This window comes from Nematolebias whitei, chromosome 1 (assembly GCF_014905685.2).
Source record: "Nematolebias whitei isolate Nwh7 chromosome 1, NemWhi1, whole genome shotgun sequence".
NCBI lineage: Eukaryota > Metazoa > Chordata > Actinopteri > Cyprinodontiformes > Rivulidae > Nematolebias > Nematolebias whitei.
In genome coordinates this window covers 61,396,169-61,421,528 of record NC_056498.1, presented here as the reverse complement: position 1 = coordinate 61,421,528, position 25,360 = coordinate 61,396,169, and the positions used below count along the sequence as shown (strand labels likewise).

Sequence of the window (25,360 nt, the reverse complement as noted above, 5' to 3'; positions counted from 1 at the left end):
ATTTGTGTATGTTACCGGTACATATTTAATCAAAAGTTAAAAAAAATCTTTCTGTGTAAATGTTTCGCTTTACAACATGGACACCTGCGGCTTATACATAAATGCAGCCTATATATGTACAAATTTATTTATTTATTTATTTTTTAGTGTAGTGGGTGCGGCTTATATTTGGGTGCGCTCAATAGTTCAGACATCACTGTATTTTAGGCATTAATGCAACAGAGAAATGTCCAGCCACACTGTAATTACTGGTACTTAAACAAAGCAATTCTTCCCATGTTCATTCAACCTTTATTTAGACAGGTAATATATTTTTTCAGATCAGTGTAATATGTATAGGCTTAATGGTTTTTACCTTAAATCTGTGGGCCTGTGATCAGAAAGTTACCAGTTCAAATCCCAAGACCAAAAGCATCAAAATGTGGGTGGAAAAGATGAAGCACCCACACCTGCCTCCACCCTCTTTTGCCCCACTCTGGGCCTAACCCACACTATCTGATCCCCCAGGTACCCTAAAGGCAGCTCTTTGCTCCACACAGAGGGCTGTGGTAGCTCGGTGGTCTGTGGTTGTGTCAGGAAAGACATCTGACGTAAAAATAATTGCCAAGTCTTCGTGCGAGTTAGTTTGCTGTGGCGATCCCTGAAAAAGGGAGATGTTGAAAATAGAAGAAAAAGAAGGTTTTTATCTAACAAGGTTAAGTCAGGTCCTCGGGACGGATTCTTCTTGTTGAAACATTTCGCCTTTTGTCCAAAAGCCTTCTTCAGAGGTCTGGGCCTGACCTGAACCTTGTCTGAGTTATCTGGATTATTGCACATGCATCAGAATAAGAAGATTTTTACCTTAAATTTGTTTAAGAATACCCTGCTTGTCATTTATTTGGGCTGTTTCTCAAAAAACAAGCAAAATAAGTCATGAGAGATTAAGTTTACATGTAATAAACAATACTCCCTATCATCCATCCATCCATCCATTATCTTTACCCGTTTATTCCATTTTGGGTCACGGGGGTCACTGGTGCCCATGTCCAGTTATCACCGTGGGAGAGGCGGGGAACACCCTGGACAGGTCGTACGTCCATCACAGGGACACATAGAGACAAATGAGACAAACAACCATTCACACTTTCATTCACACATAGGGAATATTTAGATATTTTTTGCATACTGATTCGGAAGTAAACATTTTTCTAACAGTAATGTCTATATGTTTGCAATTAATCAGCTGCACAGTTCCACAAATACTTTTGCTACAGAATGCCACATTTTCTAATAAAACAGCAGACTAAATGTTTGTAATAGCGCTCCTCATGTCTTCAAAAAGCAACATATTTCTTGTAGTCTTGATATTTATGATAATCTTGAGTTTATGCTGTTTCTGTGAAGTGAAATTTATTGGATTACTTGTGAATGCAAATAATTCATAACTGAATATTCCAAACTCAAATTGTTGTTTTTGCACCCTTGTCTTTTGTCTGTTGTAGATGAAAGCATAACATTGGCAATTTTTGATATTAAAGTTTAGACACCAGTGTCAAAAAAGGGCTATAGTGATACAAAACAACTGTAACTTGACTGCCATTTTGATCAAAGTAAGACCCCAAAATAGCAACTATGTGATAAACAACTGTCCAAAAATACAGAAGACTTTGTAAGCATGGAGTAAAGTAGGCCAAACAAGAACCTTTTGGGGATAATTGTCTCGTAATAAATCAGCACATTTTGGATTTTATCATTCATGCACAGAATATGTTGGAGAATTTTGTATTTCAGATTTGTTGTCATTCGTGTGATTTATCTGTTTAAATAAAGGTTGAATGAATTCGTGTATTTCAAGTCCTGTCTGGATTTTGTGAAGATCCCAGTTGTGTCATGCAGTTGGCAGTACTGGAGACATCCTGGTGGAGGCGCTGTGTCAACAAACTAGAACAAGGTGACACGATGTACAATTCTGCGGACAAGGCAACCAAATTTAGCATATATTGGATAGACAAACTCCAGGCATATGTACACAATTAAGTTTATCCTTGTCAAAATGGCCGCAGTGTAAGTTTCTAAAAGGAACTTTACTTCTTGTATTTTTGTTTTCCAGATGTCCACAATCTTTGTTCATTTTGACAAAGAACAGCTGTGGATATCTGGAGCTGAAGTGGCATCACTTGTATTGGGAACATTGACAACAGACTGCATAGAAATGTGTGCAAATGTGTACAAAACCCACACTAATTTCGTTCTCATGCTTCAAAAAAGAGCAATAAGGACTGTGTATAAAACTAGAGAGATGATAAATGCAGTGTTTGTCAATGAAGTATGTTAAAGGTTATGGTCTTGGTACTGGCAAAGTTATGTAAAAAGCAAATAATCAACTTTTAGCTGTTAATATTCAAATACTGTTTCAAAAGATAACGTATAGGCCTGGAGGACAATTTATGTTTCAAAATAAGCTTTTTTCAGGATTAATGTCAAAAAAAGAGTGTGTTTCAGTTAATGGAGGAAATTGTGAAAGAGCTATAATGAACTGTTAAAAAATGTAAACCATTAAGTTTAAAAACATGTTTTTAAAATGATATGATTATTAAGTGCTTATCTATGTACACCTAATACATATTGATAATGTTTAACAATTTTCAGTCATGTCATCTGGACGGTTTCTTTTTGTTTTGTGCTGAAACGTTTCACCTTCCATCCAGAAGGCTTCATCAGTCAAGGAAACACACAACACAAAACTGATTCTTCCCTCAACAGCTTACTCCAAAGTGGAACAAACCAGTTTTGTTGGTGCTAAGATGGTCTCTTTGGCACGCCCCCTCCTCCAGTACCGGCCCCCTTCCTCGTTGACAGTCATGTCAAACTGGTTCAAAACCAACAAAGTCCATGCTCAATAATCCAGGTATACAATCTAACAATTTGTTGGCTTGTATACCTGGATTATTGAGCATGGACTTTGTTGATTGATAATGTTTTTAAAAATTATAAATATATTGATAATGACAAAGATAATCATGTTTGTGTGCCAAACATAAAACAAGCAAACAAAAAGAATCCGCATGTGTTGTCTAGTGCTGTTGTTTACATTGTTTTGTTGTTTCTCGTATAAAAACTGTTTAGATTGTCAATTATTTTTAATGTTGTGTAAAGTAAATACATAAATGGGTGGAACGCAAGTCATTTATAAGCCCTACTCCAGCTTTCACCTGTTTTGAGACTTATTTTGAATTCAGGACATTTAGGGTTTATATTTATAAGCCCTACTCCAGCTTTCACCTGTTTTGAGACTTATTTTGAAATCAGGACATTTAGGGTTTATTATTATTATTATTGGGTTTTTTTTTTTATCTTTGCATTCATTTATATTCCTCCATGTAGTTCAAGATTGAGAATGTATAAAAATCTAGAAAGATAGAGTATTTTGAATAGAAAAACTGTAAAATGTAATTTTGACTAGAAAAGATGTTGTCATTGACATGGTGTGTTTCCAATATATCGTACAACTGCTTGCCGTAAAATGCGTGCTCCTCTCAAAGCAAACGCTGCTGCAGCTGCCGTCCTCCTCCCTACTCCACAACCATGGCGGACAGCGCGAGCGAAAGCGACACTGACGGAGCGGGGAGCAGCTCAGCCACCCCAATGTCGTCCTCCGCTTCTAATTCTGGGAAACCGAGCATAGTCATTTCACAGTTTCGTTTGGAAGAGCTGACGAACCGCCTTGCGTCGCTGCAACAAGAGAACAAAGTTCTGAAAATTGAGCTGGAGACGTTTAAACTAAAGTGCAAAGCCTTGCAGGAGGAGAATCGGGACCTCCGCAAAGCTAGCGTCACCATTGTGAGTAACGTTAGCGAGCTAACGAGCTACATGCTATTATCGCCATGCTTTCTAAATGTATCGAATTTGTCAGCAAGTTAGCTCCGGTTAATGTCTTTTGTTTAGCGGTAAATAATCAATGCTAGCACACTGTTTGTAGTTGATAACGCCTCTTGTTGTTTTGCTCGCTCTGCTATGGTTAGATGTTGCTAAATAGCCATCGTTTCCCAGGTGGTGGGGCAGTGATAGGCAGCTAGTTTGCTTTGTTTTGCTTAGCGTTGCTAACGTTAGCCAAACCAACTTAAAGGCGTCCGAAATAAAGTGCACAAGCGTACATGCAAGTTTATATTCTGGGGTTTTTGTATTTGGTGAACTGATTACTCCATATGCCGCACATTTTTATGAGCACTAAGTATTACGGTAACTAGGCTTGGGGTGGGGGGGATGGCAGCAACACATTGGCCTGATGAGGTGACGCCTCATGTCTTCATCATGCCTAGTTAATCAGTCCCAGCTTTTATAAAATTCAAATGTGTAACCGATCTGTTGGGTGGATGCCTCGTTACAACTTTTAGCATCCAGCCCAAACTTGACGTATGGTGTATATTGCTCTAACAAGCAGCATGTTTAACATGTATATAAAAATGCATATTCAGTCAAATTTTGATTTATCTACCTAATCAAGCCTTGGGTTAGTGTTTTCAACCTTGTAGCCATTAGTATGTTTTTGAGCAACTGAAAATGTGTTTAAAGCAATATTACAAGTTAGTTTGCATAGCTCACCATTTACTACAAAATTATAAAGTTTTGTATAAAAATATGGTCATGTTGATTTTATGAACCTAATGAATCGATAAGTTGACTTTGGAACAGTTATAGATGCAAAAGTGACTTAGAAATATGAACATTTGAGTTAGGAAAAAGTCTTAGTTTTTTTTGTAGAAATGTAGTATTGCCACTGCAGGTGAACGTCCCTGTGCTCTATTAAACATCTGGAAAACTTGTGTAGCTGAAGTAGCATAGTTGTATAGTTATATTTTTAATATTGCTTCTTTTTTCTTCCTAAATCTCTGCAACAGTAATCATAAAAAAAAAAAAAATACAATTTAGCCTTGAGGTTAGTAAAGAGTCCAGTCCAAGGAATGAGACTTGCAAGGGTAGACATATCACACTGTAATGCTAGCTGCTGTAGCTGTTCAGACACAATTTTCAAATGGCCTCCATGTTTCACTCTTCCCTTCATAAGTCAGCTGGTACTGCAATGTCTCTTGACTCATTTGGGAAACTTGTACTTCCTCTTTGGCTCACCCACTTCACTGCAGCAAACTCTTAATTGCTGCATATATGGCAGTACTCATTGGTTTGTTGCTCCAGTTTCATTAGCAATATGCAAGAGAAATGTACTTTACTGATGTTTCCTCTGGCGTTATCCCCATGTGTTTGTGTCTCACAGCAAGCAAGAGCGGAGCAGGAGGAAGAATTTATCAGCAACACCTTGTTCAAGAAGATCCAGGCTCTTCAGAAGGAGAAGGAGACCTTGGCAGTCAACTATGAGAAGGAGGAGGAATTTCTCACTAATGAACTGTCAAGGAAGCTTATGCAAGTGAGTGATGGGTGCAAGAAGGTTTCTGGCTGACATTGGAGAATAGTTCAAGCTTTTGTCATGTTTCAAGGCTGTTCTCATCATTTTAAAAGCACGTCAGTTATAGTCATGCTCTCCTAATGTCTCAGCTTTGCACAGTTGAAAGTTAAGCATTTTCACAAGCTTTCATAGTTACTTTGCACAGTGGTTATGCACTGCCATGATGCAGTAAATGTTTTATCAACTGCACAGTTATTGTCCAGGGGCTTACATTAATTACGTTACTCCTACTTGTCGAGTCTTTGCTTTTATCCGTTTTTCACATTTTCACAACTAAAGACACACTTATATCATCTTTTGCTTTCACTAGTTAGTTAAAGGCAGTGGTTTGTTATCAAAAGTCAGACTCTGTGGTGGGCACATTCCTTCAACCTTTATTTAGACGGGTAAATCCCATTGAGCCTCGAGGTCTCATTTACAAGAGAGACCTGAGTTCAACAAAGAATGATGACAACAATGGACAACGGCGACAACAATTAACGGTTATAAAAAGTCATACAGATTTATTATTTATTTATTTTTTAACAAATAGGATGGCTAAAAAAAATGAAAAGTAACAAAAAACATCTAGATTCTAAGGTGAATGTAAAAAACTAAAAACAGGAACATGTCTGCATTGGTCCCTGCCAGGAGTCCAACAGATTCTTAAAACCACTTAGAGAGGTCAAGAGCTTCAAATCTTTTTGTAAGATATTCCAGGAAACGGGAGCGGAGTAGAAGGCCCTTTTGCCTAGTTCAGTCCTCACTGAGGGAACACTGCAGGTAATAATGTCCTGAGAGCGCACGCTGTAGCTGCACTCATGCAGAGACATGTAGGAGGAGATGTATGAAGGCAGCAGACCAAGAAGTGATTTAAAGATGAAAATGTACCAGTGAGAGAGTCTGCGTGAAGTTAATGATGTCCAGTTAACCAGTGAATACAGGGTGCAGTGGTGGGTACGATAATCACATGTACGGTAAATACTGCTTTAGGTCTGCCTGTTACCCAAAGGCTTGCTTCTGACAAGAATGTAAAAACCCCAACTCTGATGATGATTTGAGATTTAAGCAAATGTGCATGGTTAGTCTTTTGTAACTGTAAATGCTTGGAAGTGTTTTTATGTAACGAGTGTTACTTGTTGTACTTTGTCATTGCGTTCAGTGGATCTGAATTTAAATAACTAAATAGAATTTGAGTAATGTTTTCAATCATTGCCCCACTTTCAATGCACTAAATTATGTTTTTGTCAGTTCAGAGTAATTTGTTTTTCTTTTCAAACAACATTTATTACACCAATATAGCTTTGCCATCTTGGAGATTGAGCAGGAAATAACATAACTGAAAAACGCTCAAACGTGGCTACGGATGGTTAGATTAGTTATTAGATTAATATATTGTTTCAGGTCCAGTTCTGACACTACTGTAGTTTATTAGACTGCAAAAAATGTATTTGCTAAACAAATTATAAAATGTCGTTCTAATGGTTGTTGCTGTTGCAATGTGGTGCTTGCTCTTTGTGTACATTGTTCTTTTTGAGAAAAAAAAAAAAGATATAACTTGTATCTTTTTGCTCAGTGTGTTGGGGTGATTGTAGCTTTGGTCAGTATATTCTTCAATCCTGGTCCTCAGGAGGCCACTGTCCTGCATGTTTTTGATCTTTCTCTGCTTCAACACATCTAATGTGAATGAATGATTGATTAACAGTCTTCTGCAAAACTTAGACCTCCTGAGAAGCATGAGAAAACATGCAGGAAAGTGGCCCTTGAGCACCAGGATTGACCATCGGTCTAGGGTCTTTGAAGAACAGTAGCTGTTGCATCACCATGTACCAGATACTCATGTCTGCAAGAATGGTGATTTACAGTTGCAGGTTGTTGGCCTGACGGTGGCTGGTTGAAAGACTTTATTGCTCAGTCTCTGCAGTGACATTATCTCTGTTCAGGTTCTGTTGACTAAGTCTCTGCTAGAAAGACCAACGATGCAAATTGGAGTGTAATAATTCAGAAACATGTTGAAAGAGAACAAACTGAACAATGGTATCTTCTTCACAGTTTATGATAGAGTAAAACATGAATGTTTAAGAGTTGCCCTTGATAAGCCAGCGTCAGCCTTATAAAAAGACAATGAAGTTCAAATCTTTCCTCTGAGATTTTTTTTTTCATTCAACCTTTATTTAGACAGGTAAAGCCCATTGAGCCTCGAGGACTCATTTACAAGAGAGACCTTTTTCAACAAAGAACGATGAAAACAATGGACAAAATAAATAAACTCGTTGTTTTGAAGCATGTTTACAATTGGGAAAATGTGCAAGCCTTGTTATTTTGGCAAGAACTCAAAAATGCATTTTTGAAAATTAGACCTTGAAACTTTGCAGAACTGCATGTTATATAGCTTAAACCTTTAGTGTGTGTTAAAACAAAAATGCTGTTCTGGGTGTGTCTAAACTTTGTGAAACAAATTCCTTCAGTTGGGATACTTGCAGAGCATTTATGTTTGTATGAATGTAGTCATAAGTACTAACCACAACATTTAACTGTTTCCACTATTTCTAATAACTTTTTTCCCTTAAAAAGTTCCAATGAATTCACAACTTTTTCCTTATTCAGTAATTACTTAGAGTCCAGACTTGCTCACAGAGAAGTCCCATTTTTAAGTCACCAGTGAGCCACACCCATTTTACTTCTAGTGAGCTGCCAAGAGTACTTTAGTTAGCAAGATTATAATGTTTTTCTGGGTTGTTTAACCGTATATTCAGTAAATTTGTTTAGTGGTGTGACTTATTAATCAACGTTTAATGTCAACTTCAATATCCAGGGCGTTTATGTGGTTATCAAATGGTATTTTTGTTTGTCTGTTTTCAGGCTTATCTTCTGTCTCATCTGCACTTTGATTCTTCGCCTATTTTAAATCAATTTCATTTACTCATTTTCCTTTGTTCGTTTACTCTTTTCACCCGTCTTAGCTCCAACATGAGAAGGCTGAGTTGGAGCAGCACTTGGAGCAAGAGCAGGAGTTCCAGGTTAACAAGCTTATGAAAAAGATCAAGAAAATGGAGAATGAAACCATCTCGAAGCAGCTAACCCTGGAACAGGTAAGGTTTGCTTGTGCTAGATCTTGAATCTAATGAGTACAAGTTGATCTTGAGCACATGTATGATATAGTTTGGTTAAACTCTGCTGTGACTAGATGTTCCTGAAATTTATTATTATTATTTATTTATTTTTTTTATACCAATTTGTCATATTTGCACATGCACATTGTCACTATGCATTTAAATCTGATTCAGACAAATGACATTGTTGTCTTATTTATCTTAAATGAGTCGGTTTTAATAGAAAAATGCCAAAGCGCTGCCCAACTCTTTGTATATCAGCTGAAAATCAAATTTAACTCTACCCACAATTGTGAAGGGTTTTTGTAGAACTGCGACACAGCCGTAGCTGTAAGGAAAAAGAATCTTAGAATAATAACCTTGGATTAGAAGTAGAGTTTTGGTGTGAATTCTTGATAACGTCAAGGTTTCTTTACGTCATTCTGTGCACTTTATTTTTCCAGCTGAGGCGGGAGAAAATTGACCTTGAGAACACGTTAGAGCAGGAACAAGAAGCCCTCGTCAACAGGCTGTGGAAACGAATGGACAAACTGGAGGCTGAGAAAAGGTATAAAATGTTGCTCTTTTTTTGTCTCAGATGTTTATAAATAAAGTTTAAACAAAAGCTATTATCATCAAAAGAAACATTTGTAGAAATAATTTTATGAAATAGCAATCAATAAGTTAATTTTCTAATAATTTATCAAGTAGGACAGTATTCTGCTACATCTTGGAATCTGATTAAAGCTAATGGCAGTGTTTTGACAGTGTTATAATTTGTTAGTAAAATTTGAGAAATAATGAAAGCATTGATACATTTTACATTTTTTTAGGTTTTTAGAGTTATTTTGAATACGAAAAGCTATTTTTGTGTCTTATTTATTTTTGTGTTTGTCAGACGAGCTCAAATTAAGGACTAATGTGATGCATGTCTGCCACTAAAACATGTTAATGTTTAACTTGGGTCACTGAAAATGGAAGAAAATCAACAATCAAAGCAGTGTTTTTATTACTGTAAATAAGAGAATTGTTTTCATAACTACAGCAAAATGTTTATATTATTTAATTGGTTATACCTGCCAAATCAAAAACCAGAAAGAATATTTTAATATATATATATTAAAGTAATTGAACAAATTTCTTGTTTTCTATTTGTTTTATAATCTCATAAAGGTTCTTGTTGAAAGCCTGTCATTTTAGCTAATGGAAAGTGGTGTTTGGTTGTTTTTTAAAACTAGAATCCTTCAAGAGAAGTTGGACCAGCCTGTATCAGCTCCTCCTTCCCCTAGAGATGTTTCCATGGAAATAGACTCACCAGAGAACATGATGCGGCATATCCGCTTCCTGAAGAATGAGGTGGAGAGGCTTAAGAAAAGCCTGCGTACCACTGAGCTGCAGCGTAAGTGTTCACTCATCGTTACACATCATCTTGTGGGCGTAGGTTTCAAAGAAGCAAACGGCCTTAAATGTTGATTTGTTTGTAAAGGGTAAAACTGATGTTCAAATAGGGAATTAATTCCACCCAGTGCACACTGGTGTAGTTTTAACACAGTCAGAACTGGATACGTTCTTGCCTTACACGTATGGTTTACAACTTTGTGACCTTTTTGTTCTTCACTGGTCACATTTCACCAGAAAATGGGTTTTAAAAAAAGAATGGTGTCTGCAACAATTCTCTCTAAAAAACATAATTTTAGTCTGTAACTGCAGTTTTATCTTTTTTTTTTTTTTTTTAATAGTCATTTTGACCCTACATATTATTGTTGCATTACTACATTAATCTGAAACAATAAATTATACTGTTGCAATGTAGGTTTTAGAGTAAGAAAATCTGTTCACAATGAAGTAAAATGTATACGTAAAACAGGAAATGCTTTTCTGTGCATGCCCTTGTTGCAGCAAAGGTGAAGAAGCGAAAGAAGTGTGCACATCTCTAATATTTGCATCAAGTAAATCCAGCATCTTACTTTGTGCAGGATAGTTGACAAAGTATTAAAAAGTTGGAAGTGTAGCAACAGCAACAGCTGAGTTAATAGTCACATGCAGTGTTTGTAAGAATTCATCCAACTCTGCTTACAGATGTTGCTTTTTTTGTGAAGCCTCATAATATTTTAATGGAAAGCTTCAATAAAGCTTTACTGGATGTGATCAAGTAGATTAGAATGGGTTTCTTTTAAATAATTTAATAGTGCAGTAAAGGAATATTTTACAAGTCGTAATTGAATATCGCATGCTTCCACGTCAAAGAATAACTTGATTTTGTAAACTCCTACTTGAACTGCAAACCTAAAGAGTTTATATATCATTACGGTATATAACAAAGTAAGGCAACAAATTGTTGAACACCAATGTTACTACTATTGGCGCTTTGCCACGGTCTCAACTCATCGGCTCCGCACGATACAGCACCAGTGCTGGTACCCACCCCCATTCAGCTTGTTTGAGCTTCCAAACGATCTACTTCGAGGTTCTGCTTTTGACATAAGCAGACAGCAGCCATTGATTGACCAGCAGAGCCATGTCACTGGATGACCCGTTCAGCAAAACTGCAAACTGCATCTGAATCTCCACTTCCTCATCATGTTGACAGACAATGCCACAAGAAATGAGCGCATTTACAGAGAGATATTGGAGATGATGGTGCCGCATGGCTACACCCAGACTTATCAGCAGTGCCGGGATAAGCTAACGAAATTCAAGTCCGATTTTAGTGCGATGAAAGACCACAACAGGCAGAGTGGCTCGAACACAGAACAGTTACGATCCCACCTGCTTTGTAGTGATGATCCTGCCCACAGAGCAAGGAAACCGGTCCGCTTCCACCGTAGTGGCAAATCACTACACCTGAGAGGAACCGAAAAGAGGAGAGCCGAGTGGAGCCGCACTTACCAGTAACAAAGCGATAAACTATATGTACCCGATTGTTACCCAATACTGTATTGTCTGTGTGCTTTTTCACCACTAGAGGGAGATGCAAGTCCAACCTTTACCACGTTTTGAGGTGCAGTGTTAATAAATACTGCTTTACTACTGATTTGATGGAGCAGAAATGTGTTAGACTGTTACTTTGATTAGTAAAAGACATTGTTATAGGTTGTTCTTTTCCCCCAAACGTAGCAAGATTAAATTTATTTGTAGGTGTTTTTTTATTTTTTGTTTTTATCTTTATATGTCAATGATGTGTACTCACAAACTTTGTTTGTGTATGTTCTGTCCTACAGACACAGAGAAACGTGCCCAGTACATAGAAGAGGAGCGACAGATGAGGGAGGAGAACATTCGGTTGCAGCGAAAGCTTCAAAGAGAAATGGAGCGCAGGGAGGCCCTGTGCAGACAACTGTCAGAGAGTGAATCCAGTTTGGAGATGGATGATGAGAGGTAAAAGATAAATCGCTCATGGAGATGATCATTTTGATCACAATAGCCTAAAATTGGTCATAAAATTGCATATATCAGTGAAGTCAGTGGATCAGAGACCCGTGGTTGAATATGTGTATATATCACAATAAATGTAAAAACATTTTGCTCCATTTACTTGTTCTATGACTCACATTGCCAAATACATGAGCTTGTACCAGTAACAAAAAGCATGAGCAATGCAAAAAACAGCGTACATGTATACTATCTCAGCACAAAGCACTTGCTCTTTCATTGGCATGTTGTTGTTAGTTTTACAGATTTTCAAAATGACTGGCAAATTGACAATGTGTGATTTTGGTTTGGTGACGTGTCGAACATATTCCCCTTTATCCAGTTCAAAAAAATCTTATTTGTTACCTTTATTTTTTAGTTACATAATTTTCAGATGTTTGCTTATTTTTTCTGACCACAGGTCACAAGAACTTTTTTCTTTTCTAAATCATGAACATGTAAATACTTAGGATTAGCTATATTGTAAAACAATGTCAGGTCTATTTATGCAGAGTATTTGATTTTATTTTTACTTACAAGTATTGTAACACCTTGAGCATAAAAGGTGCACAAAGAATCCCTTCTTTGCTGTGAAATCAAGACATTTTGTCCATCAGTCACATTTAAGTTTGCTATCAAAGACTAATTCAAATACTAGGGATGCACAATATAGAATTGTTGGCCGCTATCAGATATGCCACTACCAATATTTTTTGCCCCCTAGACCTACTTACAGAGACTACATGGCTTTCTCTGCTGTGGAATTAAAATACTACATTATTCTGCATGGTCTTTTGTCAGTTTGGCATGTTACCAAATGAAGGTGCCAAAAAGGGGGCTGAAAATGATGTAATATATATATATATATATATATATATATATATATAATTACAGTGCCTTTTATATCGGTGAGTTATTTTGATGGAATGGCCGATGTCCGATTAGATTATTTAAATTTATCGCTAATATTGGCCGTTCCATCCATTCTCTTCCTCTTATCCGGGGTCGGAGCCTAAGTAAGGAGGCCTTTTTGAATAGGGGGACCACCACCCCAGTCTGCCAATCCAGGGGAACTGCCCCCGATGTCCACGAAATATTGCAGAGTCGTGTGAGCCAACACAACCCCACAACATCCAGAGGCTTAAGGAACTCCAGGTGAACCTCATCCACCCCTGGGGCCCTGCCAGTGAGGAGCTTTTTAATCACCTTGGTGATCTCGGCACCAGAGATTGGAGATCCCCACCCAAAGTCTCCAGGCTCTGCTTCCTCAGTGGAAGACGTGCCAGTGGGATTGAGGAGGTCTTTGAAGTATTTTGCCCACTGACCCACGACATCCCGAGTTGAGGTCAGCAGCACACCACCTCCACTATAAATAGTGTTGGTGGCGTACTACTTTTCCCCCCTGAGACGCCTGATGGTGGACCAGAATTGCCTCGAAGCTGTACGGAAGTCATTCTCCATGGCCTCTCCGAACTCCTCCCACGCCCGAGTTTTTGCCTCATCGACCACCTGAGCCTCATGCCGCTTGGACTGCCGTACCCATCAGCTGCTTCCGGGGTCCCACAGGCCAAAAAGTCCCGATAGGACTCCTTCTTCAGCCTGACATCATCCCTCACCGCTGGTGTCCTCCACCGGGTTCGAGGGTTACCGCCACGACAGACACGACAACCTTGTGGCCACAGCTCCGATAAGCCGCCTCTACAAAAGTTAAAGCTCCGTCTCACGGGAGATTCTGCCAGACGTTCCCAGCAGACCCTCACAATTTGTTTGGGTCTGCCAGGTCTGACCGGCATCCTCCCCCACCATTTGAGCCAACTCACCACAAGGTAGTGGTCAGTGGACAGCTCCGCCCCTCTCTTCACCCGAGCGTCCAAGACTTGCGGCCGCAGATCAGATGAGACGACGACAAAGTCGATCGTCGTCCGATACCATGCCAATAATATTGTGCATCCCTATCAGATACTTCTGTCTTCCTATTTGTTTAAGTCAGGAATAATTTATTGAGTTATTTTTAACTTTTAATTTACTACTATCCTCTCATGTTTTGTTTTGATTACTGTCAGCTTTCAGAAGTATCAAGTATGATAAAGAATATAAAACTCCTAGTTGTTGGCAAAACCTCCAAGATGTATGTTTAGCTTAAATATAAACCCTTTGAATGTATCCAAAGTTCAGGTAGGCTTTTATTTTCTGTTTTGAGTTCAGGGTGTTTGTTTTGGACTTGTAGGGTGTGGTGTATATTTGACAACACAAATTTTAGGACACCAACATGATATTCTGTTACCGAGTGTAAAACAATAAGTTCGAGGTCACACGCCTCCAGTTATCTCACTGGCAACTGTGAGAAATGGCTTAGGTCATATCTTTTGTCAGCATGTAAGGATATCTTCTTCCTGGCAGCAAAAATAGACTAAATTTAGAACATGTAAAACTAATTTGAGTAGAAACTGATTTTATTGAAGGTTTTGTAGTACAACATCAACATAAATAATAGTTTATATTTAATTTTTTGTGACCACACTTGCGTATAAGCAAAATTTTGTTGCCCCTGAAATACTCAAAAGTATTATCTTCCTGTTTGCCTCACATTCCACTAAAACAAACCCGTTGACATCTTTACCAAACCACGAAAAAGCTTTTCATATTGCATGCTAATAACAATTCTCATTATTGTTTTTGTTGCATTAAAAAAAACAATTATTTTACCTAATCTTTTCAGGTACTTCAATGAAATGTCTGCGCAGGGTCTGCGTGCAAGGACCGTGTCCAGCCCCATCCCTTACACCCCCTCTCCCAGCTCCAGTCGACCTATATCACCTGGTAGGCACAACACGACAATTAAAAGGCACCTTTGATATCAGTTGATAACTTTATCTTTGATTCACCGTTTTATCTTCGTTACAAAGGTTAAATTAGATATTGTTCTGTGTAAAACTTGTTGCAAATTTTTGTTAAAACGATAACTAATACTTTCAATTGTACTTTGTTCTCATGCCATAACTAGAACTTAAAACAGTTAATCTTCAATTTGTTGGGCTCAAGTAACCATGATCTGTGCTGTTTGAATTTGATAATACCGGTCAACATTTGCAAGAAGAGGTGTCTGTATTTGAGAAAACATACTGCCTAATTTATCTAAGTGTACTGGTATTGAGGGTTATTTTGTTTAATTCTGCACGGTTTTCAACCAGACTCAAAAGTTTATTTCAGGGAATCACAGTCCCGTATTGTGTTCAGTGTTGTCTAGTTTTATTGTGTTGGCTTTGCACAACTCATTGGGTGGAAATAAGGACGTACTTCTATTTATCACATCTTTTTCTTTATGTAGCAACATTTGTTGGAAAGTTGAAATGACAATTTGTACTTGTTCTGTCTTCTATTATGTTTGACAGACATTTTGTCTTGGAGGAAAAGTACAAAGAACACATTGTGAATGACATCAAATTGTGTTACGTGTAGGGATGCACAATATTATCAGCAGGGTATCGGCCGATATTGGTGATAAAGTTAAATATCAGACATCAGCTATTCCATCAGAATAACTCATCGATATAAAAGGAACAGGTGTTTTTTTTATATATGTATTATATATTTAATCATTTTTAGCCCCCCTTTTGGCATCTGCATTTGGTAGCAGGTCAGATTGACAAAGACCATGCAGGATAATGTATTTTAATTCCACAGCAGAGAAAGCTACGTAGTCTCTAAGTCTAGGGGAAAAATATCGGTATTGGTATCGGTTATTTGGCCAAATAAGTTTTAACATATCGGATATCGATCAAAAATCTAATATCGTGCAGCGTTTCCCCCAGATAACTTGCCATGGCGGGGCGCTCATCTTGTCCGTGAATTTTGTTGTTTGGGGGGGATACGTCCTGAGCTACGCGTATTGCGAGCAGCTAGTTTAGCGTTACATCGGTGCCGACAGGTGGGGGGGGGGGGGGTGTTCAGTAGGCGGGGCGCTCGGTTCTGTTGACAGGGTGGGGCACCCCGCTTGTATAATGTTAGGGGAAACGCTGTCGTGCATCCCTAGTTACGTGCATCGAGTAAATGAATATATAAAGCGTAGGTTGGTCCAATACACGACTGATTTCACAGTTAATTTCAGGATGACATTTTTTTTATTGGCATTTCAGGTTTTTGCAAGTTATTGCTGACCTAATCAATTGTAGGAGAAACTATAGAGTTTGTTTATTACAATATTTAAGTGAGAGCCTATTTTTTTATTATTATTGTTATTATTATAACTATAATAATAGTAATAATAATATAATTATTATAACTATAATTGTTGTTGTTGTTGTTGTTGTTGTTGTTGTTGTTGTTGTTGTTGTTGTTGTTGTTGTTGTTGTTAATGTCTTCCTCATTTCTCTTGCAGGTCTCTCGTATGGACCTCACACAGTTGGCTTCACTCCTCCGGCAACACTGTCCAGAGCTGCCATTTCCCACTACAACACCCCTGCCCTGCACATCCATGGAAGTTCCTCTCATGCTGTAGCAGTAAGTAACATTAGCATGCATCTTAATTAATATAGGGGGAGTGGTGGCGCAGAGGTTAGAGGAGGTGGGCCTGTGATCGGAAGATCGCCGTTTCACGCCCCGCTACCGACAACATCAAAAATGTGGGTGGGGTAGGTGAAGTACCCACACTTGCCCCCACCCTCATTCGTCCCACTCTGGGCCCATGAGCAAGGACCTTAACCCCCATCTGCTCCCTAAATGGGTCTCTTTTGAAAATGAGTTCTCGTGGCTCAATGAGACTACCTGTGTATATATAAAGGCTAAATGAAAAATGAAAAAAAATCATTCAACCTTTATTTAGACAGGTTAATCCCATTGAGCCTTGAGGACCCATTTACAAGAGAGACCTGAAATGGGCTAGTATGTCCACTTTGTACAAAACGTCTGTCAAGTGGTTATCAATAGTTGGTACCTTATCATCAGCTGTATCAGTTTGTCTGATCAGCCCGTCTAGTCGTTCCAAATGCTTACATAACTCCAGGCACACTCATGCAGTCAGCAGCTTCAGTACACCTGCATTTACATAATAAGACTGATGTTGTTTGAAACCAGTGATAAACGAACAAAATGGTGTCATCTAAAAGTGTAGAGGTTTATTATTAGCTAATGTAATTCGGGGTGGGGGGTTACACTGGAATAATCTTTTTGGGAAAGAGTTGTTTTATAAGCCTGAAAGGGCTCCTGTTTGGCTAGCAATTAGCCCGACTCCTAGAAGGCAACTTCTACCTTTTGTGTCCTTATGTTCTGTCTTTTGTGGCTGATGTCACACCTGATAACATACTATTTGACAGAACTTTACATCACAGTAACTATTCTACTCCTTTAAATAACAACTGACACATTATGGTTAGTGCTTTTTTAACCACCCAGGTTCTGCAAAGCACTCAATAATTTTTGCCATTCACACATATCCAGGGCTTTCTTTTGCTTGTTTTGTACATTTAACATCCAACAGTTGTCATTCATAAAAAATAAGCATATAGAAGGTAATGAAGGGTCCAGTGTCTTGCCAAGGACACCTCGGCATGCTTCAGGGACCGAGGATCAAACCCTTTGACTCAAAATTTACCTCCCTACCACTGGACGCATTAGCACTACTGGAGTTTGTTCTGTTAAATGTAATCTTTGATTTAATCACATTTTCTGCTAGTTTTAGCTTATTTTTAGATGTGGACAATAAAAATAAGCAGCCAACAACTAATACCAACATTCCTGTGGTCAGTTTGTGAAGGGAAATGTTTTTTCCCCAAGGACTTTGGTCATTTGTGTGAGTACAAGAATTTCCAAAAACACACTTTGTGGAAAAGGGAAATTGTGTGAACTGTATTTTATTTATTTATTTATTTTAAAAGGGTCCATAATAAAATGTTTAAATTTTAGCTCAGAAAAACTTTCTGGTCTCATCAATTAAATTTTTACTTTAGATTCTGTGTGAGGTTTTTATAAGTGCATCTCAAAATATTAAAATTTTTATTCGTGAAAAAGTTAATTTTCTTTGTTCATCATGATCAATCAAAGCTGTAAATACTTGCGTAATTGTGATTTCTTAGTTTACTATTTTTAATAAATTTGTAAAAATCTTTTCAAATTGTCATAATAGGTTATTGTGCGTGTAATTCTGAGGAACAAGATTAATTTAATACAGTTTGGAATAAGGCTGTAAAGTAACATAGCTGTAATAGTGGAGGTAATTACGCAGCATTACCTGAGCCATTTGGTGAGGCATTTCTGCCTTATCAGCCAACATTAAGGCAAAGAGTGTAGATGAACAGATGCTCAGATATATTCATCAATTAACACGGATTCCTCATTTTTCTGGACTGAATAAAACGTGCATTGAATTTAATGAAATGCAAACGTGAGACGTCATTTATCTTTGACCCATCAAAATGAATGCGGTCATTTATTTACAGAATCAAAGTTTAACATCAAACATTTACATTAATTTGGCAAAATATGAAAATAACACATAATCAATCAGGAAAACCATACGGCCATGATTTTCCGTTGCTTCACCACAGACATTTATGAAAACTGTACAATTATGATCAATTATCCACTCAGAGTGGATGAGCACTTTACACAGACATTTCTAAAATATCTGGAAGAATTTCTACTTGAGAGAAGAATTTAAAGATGAAAAGAATGAAGTTTAAAGGGGGTGAAAGATGGTGTTTGAGGGAGAGTGTTGAACAGAACGGCACTCTCCGGGCTTTCTTCAGCTTCTTCCTTACAGTACACTTAGGTGGTGAAATCGACTCTTTTACCTGGAGATGTCTCAGGCGAGATTCCGTTTAACGCACCCTTTCAGCGTCTCCGTAGGATGGCTGTGAATCGTCCGGAGTAATGGCGAGACTCTGTCCGACACAAGCTCACCTCAGTGGAAAATGTTATAATCCCATGAAACTCGGAAGAGCTCTGTGGTCATGTCAGGGTCTTCCCGGCTCCCACAGCAACTGCCAGCACTAGGACATATCAGAACTGTCCGCGCCGCCGAACTTCTCCAAACCCACAGAACTGGGCTTCTCCGCGCAGAACTGAACTCACTTCAACTCTGCGAGAACTAGGAAGTACTGACATTTTAAAGAGCTCTTTTCCCGGTTCATTCGGGAGTCTTCCCATTGGTCAGTACCGACCAGACAGGGGTGTGTTTTGTGACGTAAGAGGTTACTAGGAGTCAGAAAAAACAGCAAGAATGTTATTGAACAGATTAACTGTTCTCACAGACAGAGAGAGTTTTGTTTTGGCGAGTTTTAGAAACAGGTGCCAAAACCCCCCTGTTGACGTCTGAGAGGATGTAACAACAAGGCAGTTGTTCCAACACATGTCTGCTTCGATTCCTGACCCTGGAAAACGCACACTTGCTCATTCAAAGACAGAAATCAGAAAATGCATAATTACTCTGTAACAGCTTTAACATGAATTCTAACTTTGCATGAGAAATAAAAATCATTATCACTGTTCTACAGTTAATAAAATTGCTTAGTTCACTGCAACATCTAAAATGGTTTGAACTAAGACACTTTGATTATCAACATTTGTAAAATAGTAATGATAATAAAAAGAGAGTTCTTTTCACTTGATTTTCAAGAAGGAAAGTCTCAGGATGGGTGAACCTGTATTTCTGGATTCAAATCAATGAAACGACAGTTTCTGTCCCACAAGGTTCTTAAGGTCAAGGGTTTTGACCTTGGGCTTAGTCTTGACATCAGGTTAAGTTCACTACAAGAGGATAGGCAAAACAAATTTCAAAAGTACTAACTTAAATAGTTAACAGTAGATGTTTTCATGCCTCGGAGTGACGCAGGCCAAGAATATATACAGTGAAATTCAGTATGTACTAAGTGTAAAATTTAGGGGTGCACCGGCCGATTTATCGGCCCTGATTTCCTTAATTTTGGGAGATCAGAGATCGGCCGATACTTACATGAGAAACAGATTTTTTGTAGTTTTAACAACAATTGTCTAAACTTCATTTATATTTCAGAGCACTACCTCATGGCCAGTTAAAACAAGTTTGTATTGTTTCTAGGATATTGTTCAAGGGTATGTTTTTTTTTTTTCAATAAAATAAAATTGGAACATTGAAGGTACATTGTGACCTTAACACCCGACAGTGTCGCTTATAAAACCAAATCGGTATCGGCAGGTCAGACGTTTTAGAGATGGATGACCGGCCAGAAAACTGCAATCGGTGCACCCCTAGTAAAATTCACTTCAAACAAGCTAAACACTTTAAGCAAAATCAGTGTAATGTTAACTGATCATAGCAAACAAAGACTAAACTTATACAACAAGAAGTTGCGACATATACTACATACAAAATATAAAACAAAGAACAGCTAGTTTTAAACATTATCCTTGAATTTAACCATTAAACTTGCAATGTAATTATGACAAAAACCAGAATATTTAATTGCAGTTACTCATACAGACCAACATGTGGTAGTTCCTGTCACCCTCTGTTGTGCTGAGCTGCTCATGAGGTCGGCTGCCAGCCTTTGTCCATCATTGTCATTTTTCCTTTAGGTTTTGGAAATGGAATAAACTGTATTACATCCTCCAAAAGCTCAGGGTAACGTGTCTGAATTACACGTTCCCCATTGATGACATTTAACCATTCTTCCTGGTGATTTGTCACAAAATGCAAAATCCTAACAATGTTGTCGGAGGAAACGGGGGTGCAGTTCCTGCAGGTAAGAGGTGTTTCACCTCGGGACAAACTGCAATTGACAATTGATCAGTTGCTGACGAGCCTACTGGACTTCCAATATAAAATACTAATATAATTATATTTTCAAATATTAACATTTCCCCCATTTGCTTTTCAGTCAGGGACATGTTCAGGGGCATGGTACAAGTCATGCTGTTGAACTGGCCCAGGTTATTAAAAACACAACACTACAGATAAAACTCTCAAAAAAAACTAATCAACCAGCTACCACTACTGTTGCCTGTTTGGACTATAAGTCCAGTTAGCTGTTTGTTTTGTGATTACAAACATGACAAATATAAATAAATGTTTTTAATTTTGATATGGTTAAAACATGACCCCACGAACAGGTATTTTCTATAAAAATACAAAGTTCTAGTAGAGTATTAAAAGCTTATTTGTACAGTATTTGAAGTGACCCCTACTTGCTGATGGTAAATCTACAATTTACAAAACAAATTGAGAGATTTTAATTTGAGCAATACTTTCCCTCTCTAAATCTGGACTGATAATTTCAACTTTATTGTGCTAATTTCTGCCTGTTTCAGCATTAGTGGGCACAATTAAGCTCACTTCACTTCCTTTTAGAAATTTAAGCTTCTTTCTACATTTCTTTAGCTACAATTCAGCTGTTTTTAGGGGGAAATTTTCACTTTTTTAAGATAATTTCCACTTGTTTTCTTCTGCTAACTCTTCTTCCTTTTCAGCTACATTTCTGAATGTTTTTAGCTAATTTCAGCTGTTTTTCAGCAGGTTCTTCAGCAATAAGCGTTCACACTGCATTTTTGCAGGAAATGCAAATTCTCTAGTTTTTGTTTGTTTTTTACCTAATCTGAAAATAAACCTTTAACAGCAGCTGCCTCTAGTAAATTAAAACAAAAACATAAAGGTATTTGATTAAATAATTGATACTCGTGCAGAATAAAGAAAATCTCTTCCTTCGCAACTTTGTCTTTTGCTAAACATTTCTTCCCAGTATTTGGTACTGAAATATTCACGTTTACCATAGTTGTCACTCTCCTCTACATCTCAATCTTTTCTTATGGATGATATAGGGCTGGGCAATAATTCGATATCGATATATATCGCGATATACTTTTATTCAATAATGGTGATATGAGTTTTTAGCACATTTTCGATATTTCGATATGATTACAGCGTTTCACTGACACGTTTCTTTTTTTGTTCGGGTTGAAGCGGCCACTTCAGTTTCCACCCGGACAGAAAAAGCAGCGACACAACTACTTAAGTGCGTGGTGATGTAGATGTTACGCAGAGCTCGAGTCCAGAAGGAGTTAGCAGTAGCAGGCTAGGCTAATCGCCAACGCATGTTAAGTTTTCGCTTCAAAATGAGTGCCCATGACCGTCAGAATGTGACTGAACAATCCTTCACAAGCGAAGAGAAAGTAGATGACATAATTGATAAGAGAGGAAAGACTAATTTGGCGGTTTGGAAGTGTTTCGGCTATGTAAGATCCGATAAACTGCAGGTTTCAGTGTGCTGCAAAATGTGACGGAGAGTCGTTCCTACTAGCGGTGGGAACACATCCAACTTGTTCCACTCGATAGAATGTGCTGAGAGTCAGAAGATGAAGCACATTTGTACATATTTGTACAGTTTGTAGTTTTTCTGAGGCTTTTATATTGTTTATATCTATCGGAATTATATTGTTATTAGGGATGCACGATATTGGATTTTTGGCCGGTATCCGATATGCCGATATGTTGAAACTTATTTGGCCAATACCCGATACCGATACCAATATTTTATATACGTTCCTTTGTCAGAACATAGCCCTCTTATTTAGGCTTATTTGCTACAACAATTGTGCAACAGCTGTAAGAGCTGGTGACATATATTCAGTAACAGCCATATGATATGCGTAGCACTTTAACTTATATTAAATAAAAAGTGTTAAATGTTATTTATTAGCATTAGTCACCTGCGATGCTGTTTCACTTGTGGAAGCTTGTTCCAGGTTCTAGCTGCAGTGTGGGATCCTCTGCACTCCTGTGCATGAAGGACAGCCTTTTTAAGTTCAAAGTTTTTGTCTATCCATTGGGCCATAAGACTAATCATGCTAACAGTGCTAACACTTGACATATAACTGTCTGTGGTAAAACTCACCCAACAAGTCGTGCTATCGGCTATTAGCTTCTCAGTGACGTCGAAAATGACTGCTTGTAACTCGACGGAAAAATATCTGACTGCGGACGATGTAGTGAGGCTCAACGTACTCCATAAAGCTTGGGAATCCGCCATCCTCACTAACGAAAAATAAAACTTCCACACTGTCGACATTTTGAATTTTTTTTTCTCCACCACGAGATCGGGTAGGCGGACGTGACGTCATCGCGTTAACGCTGCTGCTGTAACATCATCACGTTGTGCTGCCGCTGCAGGCAAAAACAGCGCCTTTTAGATCGGCAAGTTATTTTATTGGACCGGCCAATGTCCGATATTGAAATTTAAAGCTAATATCGGCCGATACCATGCAGATAATATCGTGCAGCCCTAATCGTTATCAACTGAAATTAAGAAATATATTGTGATAAAAGTTTTGGCCATATTGTCCAGCCCTAGGATTATACAAATCACATCCCTCCATGTCCTCAGCCCACCCAGGAGTAAAACTAAAATAACCTGCCTGCACGATCAAAAGCAGGTTCTCTTTCAACTGCCTTTTTTAATTAAATCTAAGAAGCCATTTACAATATTTTTCGTTAGTGGTTTGCCGCTCTGTAAACACCAACTTTCAAACAATATGCTTGTCACCACATTTGTAGTCAATTTTTCCAGGTTTATTGCTTTATTAGCTTTAAACGAAGTGTAAATCCTCGCAAAGTGCAAACCGTTAGATTGCTGCTGCTATGTTTAGAATGCTGCCATCTTTCTTTGTTGTTTATGATTAAGTATATTTATTTATCTTTTCTCTTTCTCTCACAAATAGCGGCCCTCACCAAGAAGAAGCGCCAGTCCTGACAAATTCAAACGTCCAACTCCCCCACCCTCTCCCAACACGCACTCAGGGGCCCAACAGCCTCAGCCGCCGCTCCCCCCACCAGCTCAGCCCATGGTTCAGTCAATGTCCTCCCCGGCAGCCATGTCGCAGCACGCAGCAGCAGCTGCACCACCACAGCAGCCTTAACACCATAAAAGGTTTCTGCTTCTGCGCAAGGTTGTGCGCACTGAACGCCACGATGCTACCGCAGCAACTTCCCGTCATTACCAGCTCTGGAAGTGAAGTTTCTTACTCTTAACAAAGTCCACAAAAGACGCAGCTTCAGAGGTTCTAGAGGGAAAAGAAACGAGATGGCAACTCGGCCTCGGTGATGGTAGCTGCCTGCCAAATCCACATGTGGCGTTACTTCTCTTAAAAGGAAAAGATGGACTTAATTAAAAATGCTTCTGGCATTTGTAGGATAACTTGTTCCATATTCTGTCTTGAATTTTTATTTTTATTTGTTTTTGCTTGGGACTAGCTGGTTTGAATTGTTGTGACGCTTCTAAGATAGCACAAACAGCACAGATAGTATGTTTCATGGTGGTGTTTTACCATAGGTTGGACGTTTGAATCAAAGGATGGCTCAACTACTAGAAAAGTAAACAGTTTTATTTTTTGTTTTGTTGTTTCAAGCCTATAATATGAAGCTTGATAGCAGTAATGTCCTACACTCTAGCTCACCATTCTGTCTTTTAAGCAGTGTCAGTAATTCATTATGGCCCCAAGTTTATCGTGGCTTTGATTAGGTCTACTTAAAATGTCATAGAAGACTGCTTGGAGTTCCTCCGTTCTATAGCATTGACCAAACGGAGCTTGCGGCACAGTTTTTTGTTTCAGATAGCATTACAAGTTCTGCTGAATTTCAGTTGAAATGAAAAGATTGCATCGAGGATGGACACTGGTACATAAACCACAAATAAATGTCGCCTTTTGAGGTGTTTAAAAAGTATATTCTGAGATGTTACAGCTTATTCATATACTCGGTCGTTTCTCTGATTTTCTCTTTCTGGTGTATTTCTGAAAGCTTCTATCATCCTAATGGATATTCGTCATCAGAAAAAAAGGAAGAAAAAAATACTCTTCACACTAAATATAAATACTGCAAAAACATTCTAATTGAATGGTACTGTTCAACTAAATTTGTATGTGTGATTAAAGCTGATAAATATGACAACTCCTGTTTTTAATTGTCAGTTGTATGAGCGTTTGCCGCTCACGTGTACCAAATGAAACGTTATTCAAATTACATGTGACGGAATGCTGTGATTTTTATGCTCACATTTAATTTAATGGAGTCCTAGCACAGGTTCCCATTTGATTTATTTTTTTGATTAGATTTTTTTTTTTGTACTTGGCCTTAATGTAATGTTTCATTTTGGAAATTATATCCTGGAGTTCATCATGATTATAATGGATGGAAAATGTTTGTGCCTTAAATAAATCGCACCATCAAAGCTCCTAACTTGAGTTGGTAAAAAAAAAGAATGGTTACTCTTAAACGACATTACTTCTTTTGTCACGCATGCATTCAAGTGGTGCTTGAAAGTTTGTGAACCCTTTAGAATTGTCTATATTTCTGCATCAATGATTTAAAACATTTTCACACAAGTCCTAAAAGTAGACAATGACAACCCAGTTAAATAAATGAGAAAAATGTTATGTTTGCTCACGAAAATGATTCAATATTACATTCTTCCGA

The 25,360-nt window shown here is 38.1% G+C and overlaps 1 protein-coding gene across 1 annotated transcript; it reads left to right on the top strand.

The window, feature by feature from the left end:
* Window positions 1-3,546: 3,546 nt before the first annotated feature.
* LOC119418880 (coiled-coil domain-containing protein 6) lies at window positions 3,547-24,610 on the top strand. Its single transcript, XM_037686176.1, has 9 exons — window positions 3,547-3,819; window positions 5,252-5,401; window positions 8,383-8,511; window positions 8,976-9,079; window positions 9,750-9,910; window positions 11,733-11,889; window positions 14,642-14,742; window positions 16,301-16,422; window positions 23,608-24,610. The coding sequence occupies exons 1-9, from the start codon at window positions 3,565-3,567 to the stop codon at window positions 23,803-23,805; spliced, it is 1,377 nt and encodes a 458-aa protein (XP_037542104.1). The 5' UTR covers window positions 3,547-3,564; the 3' UTR covers window positions 23,806-24,610.
* The last annotated feature ends 750 nt before the right edge of the window (window positions 24,611-25,360 follow it).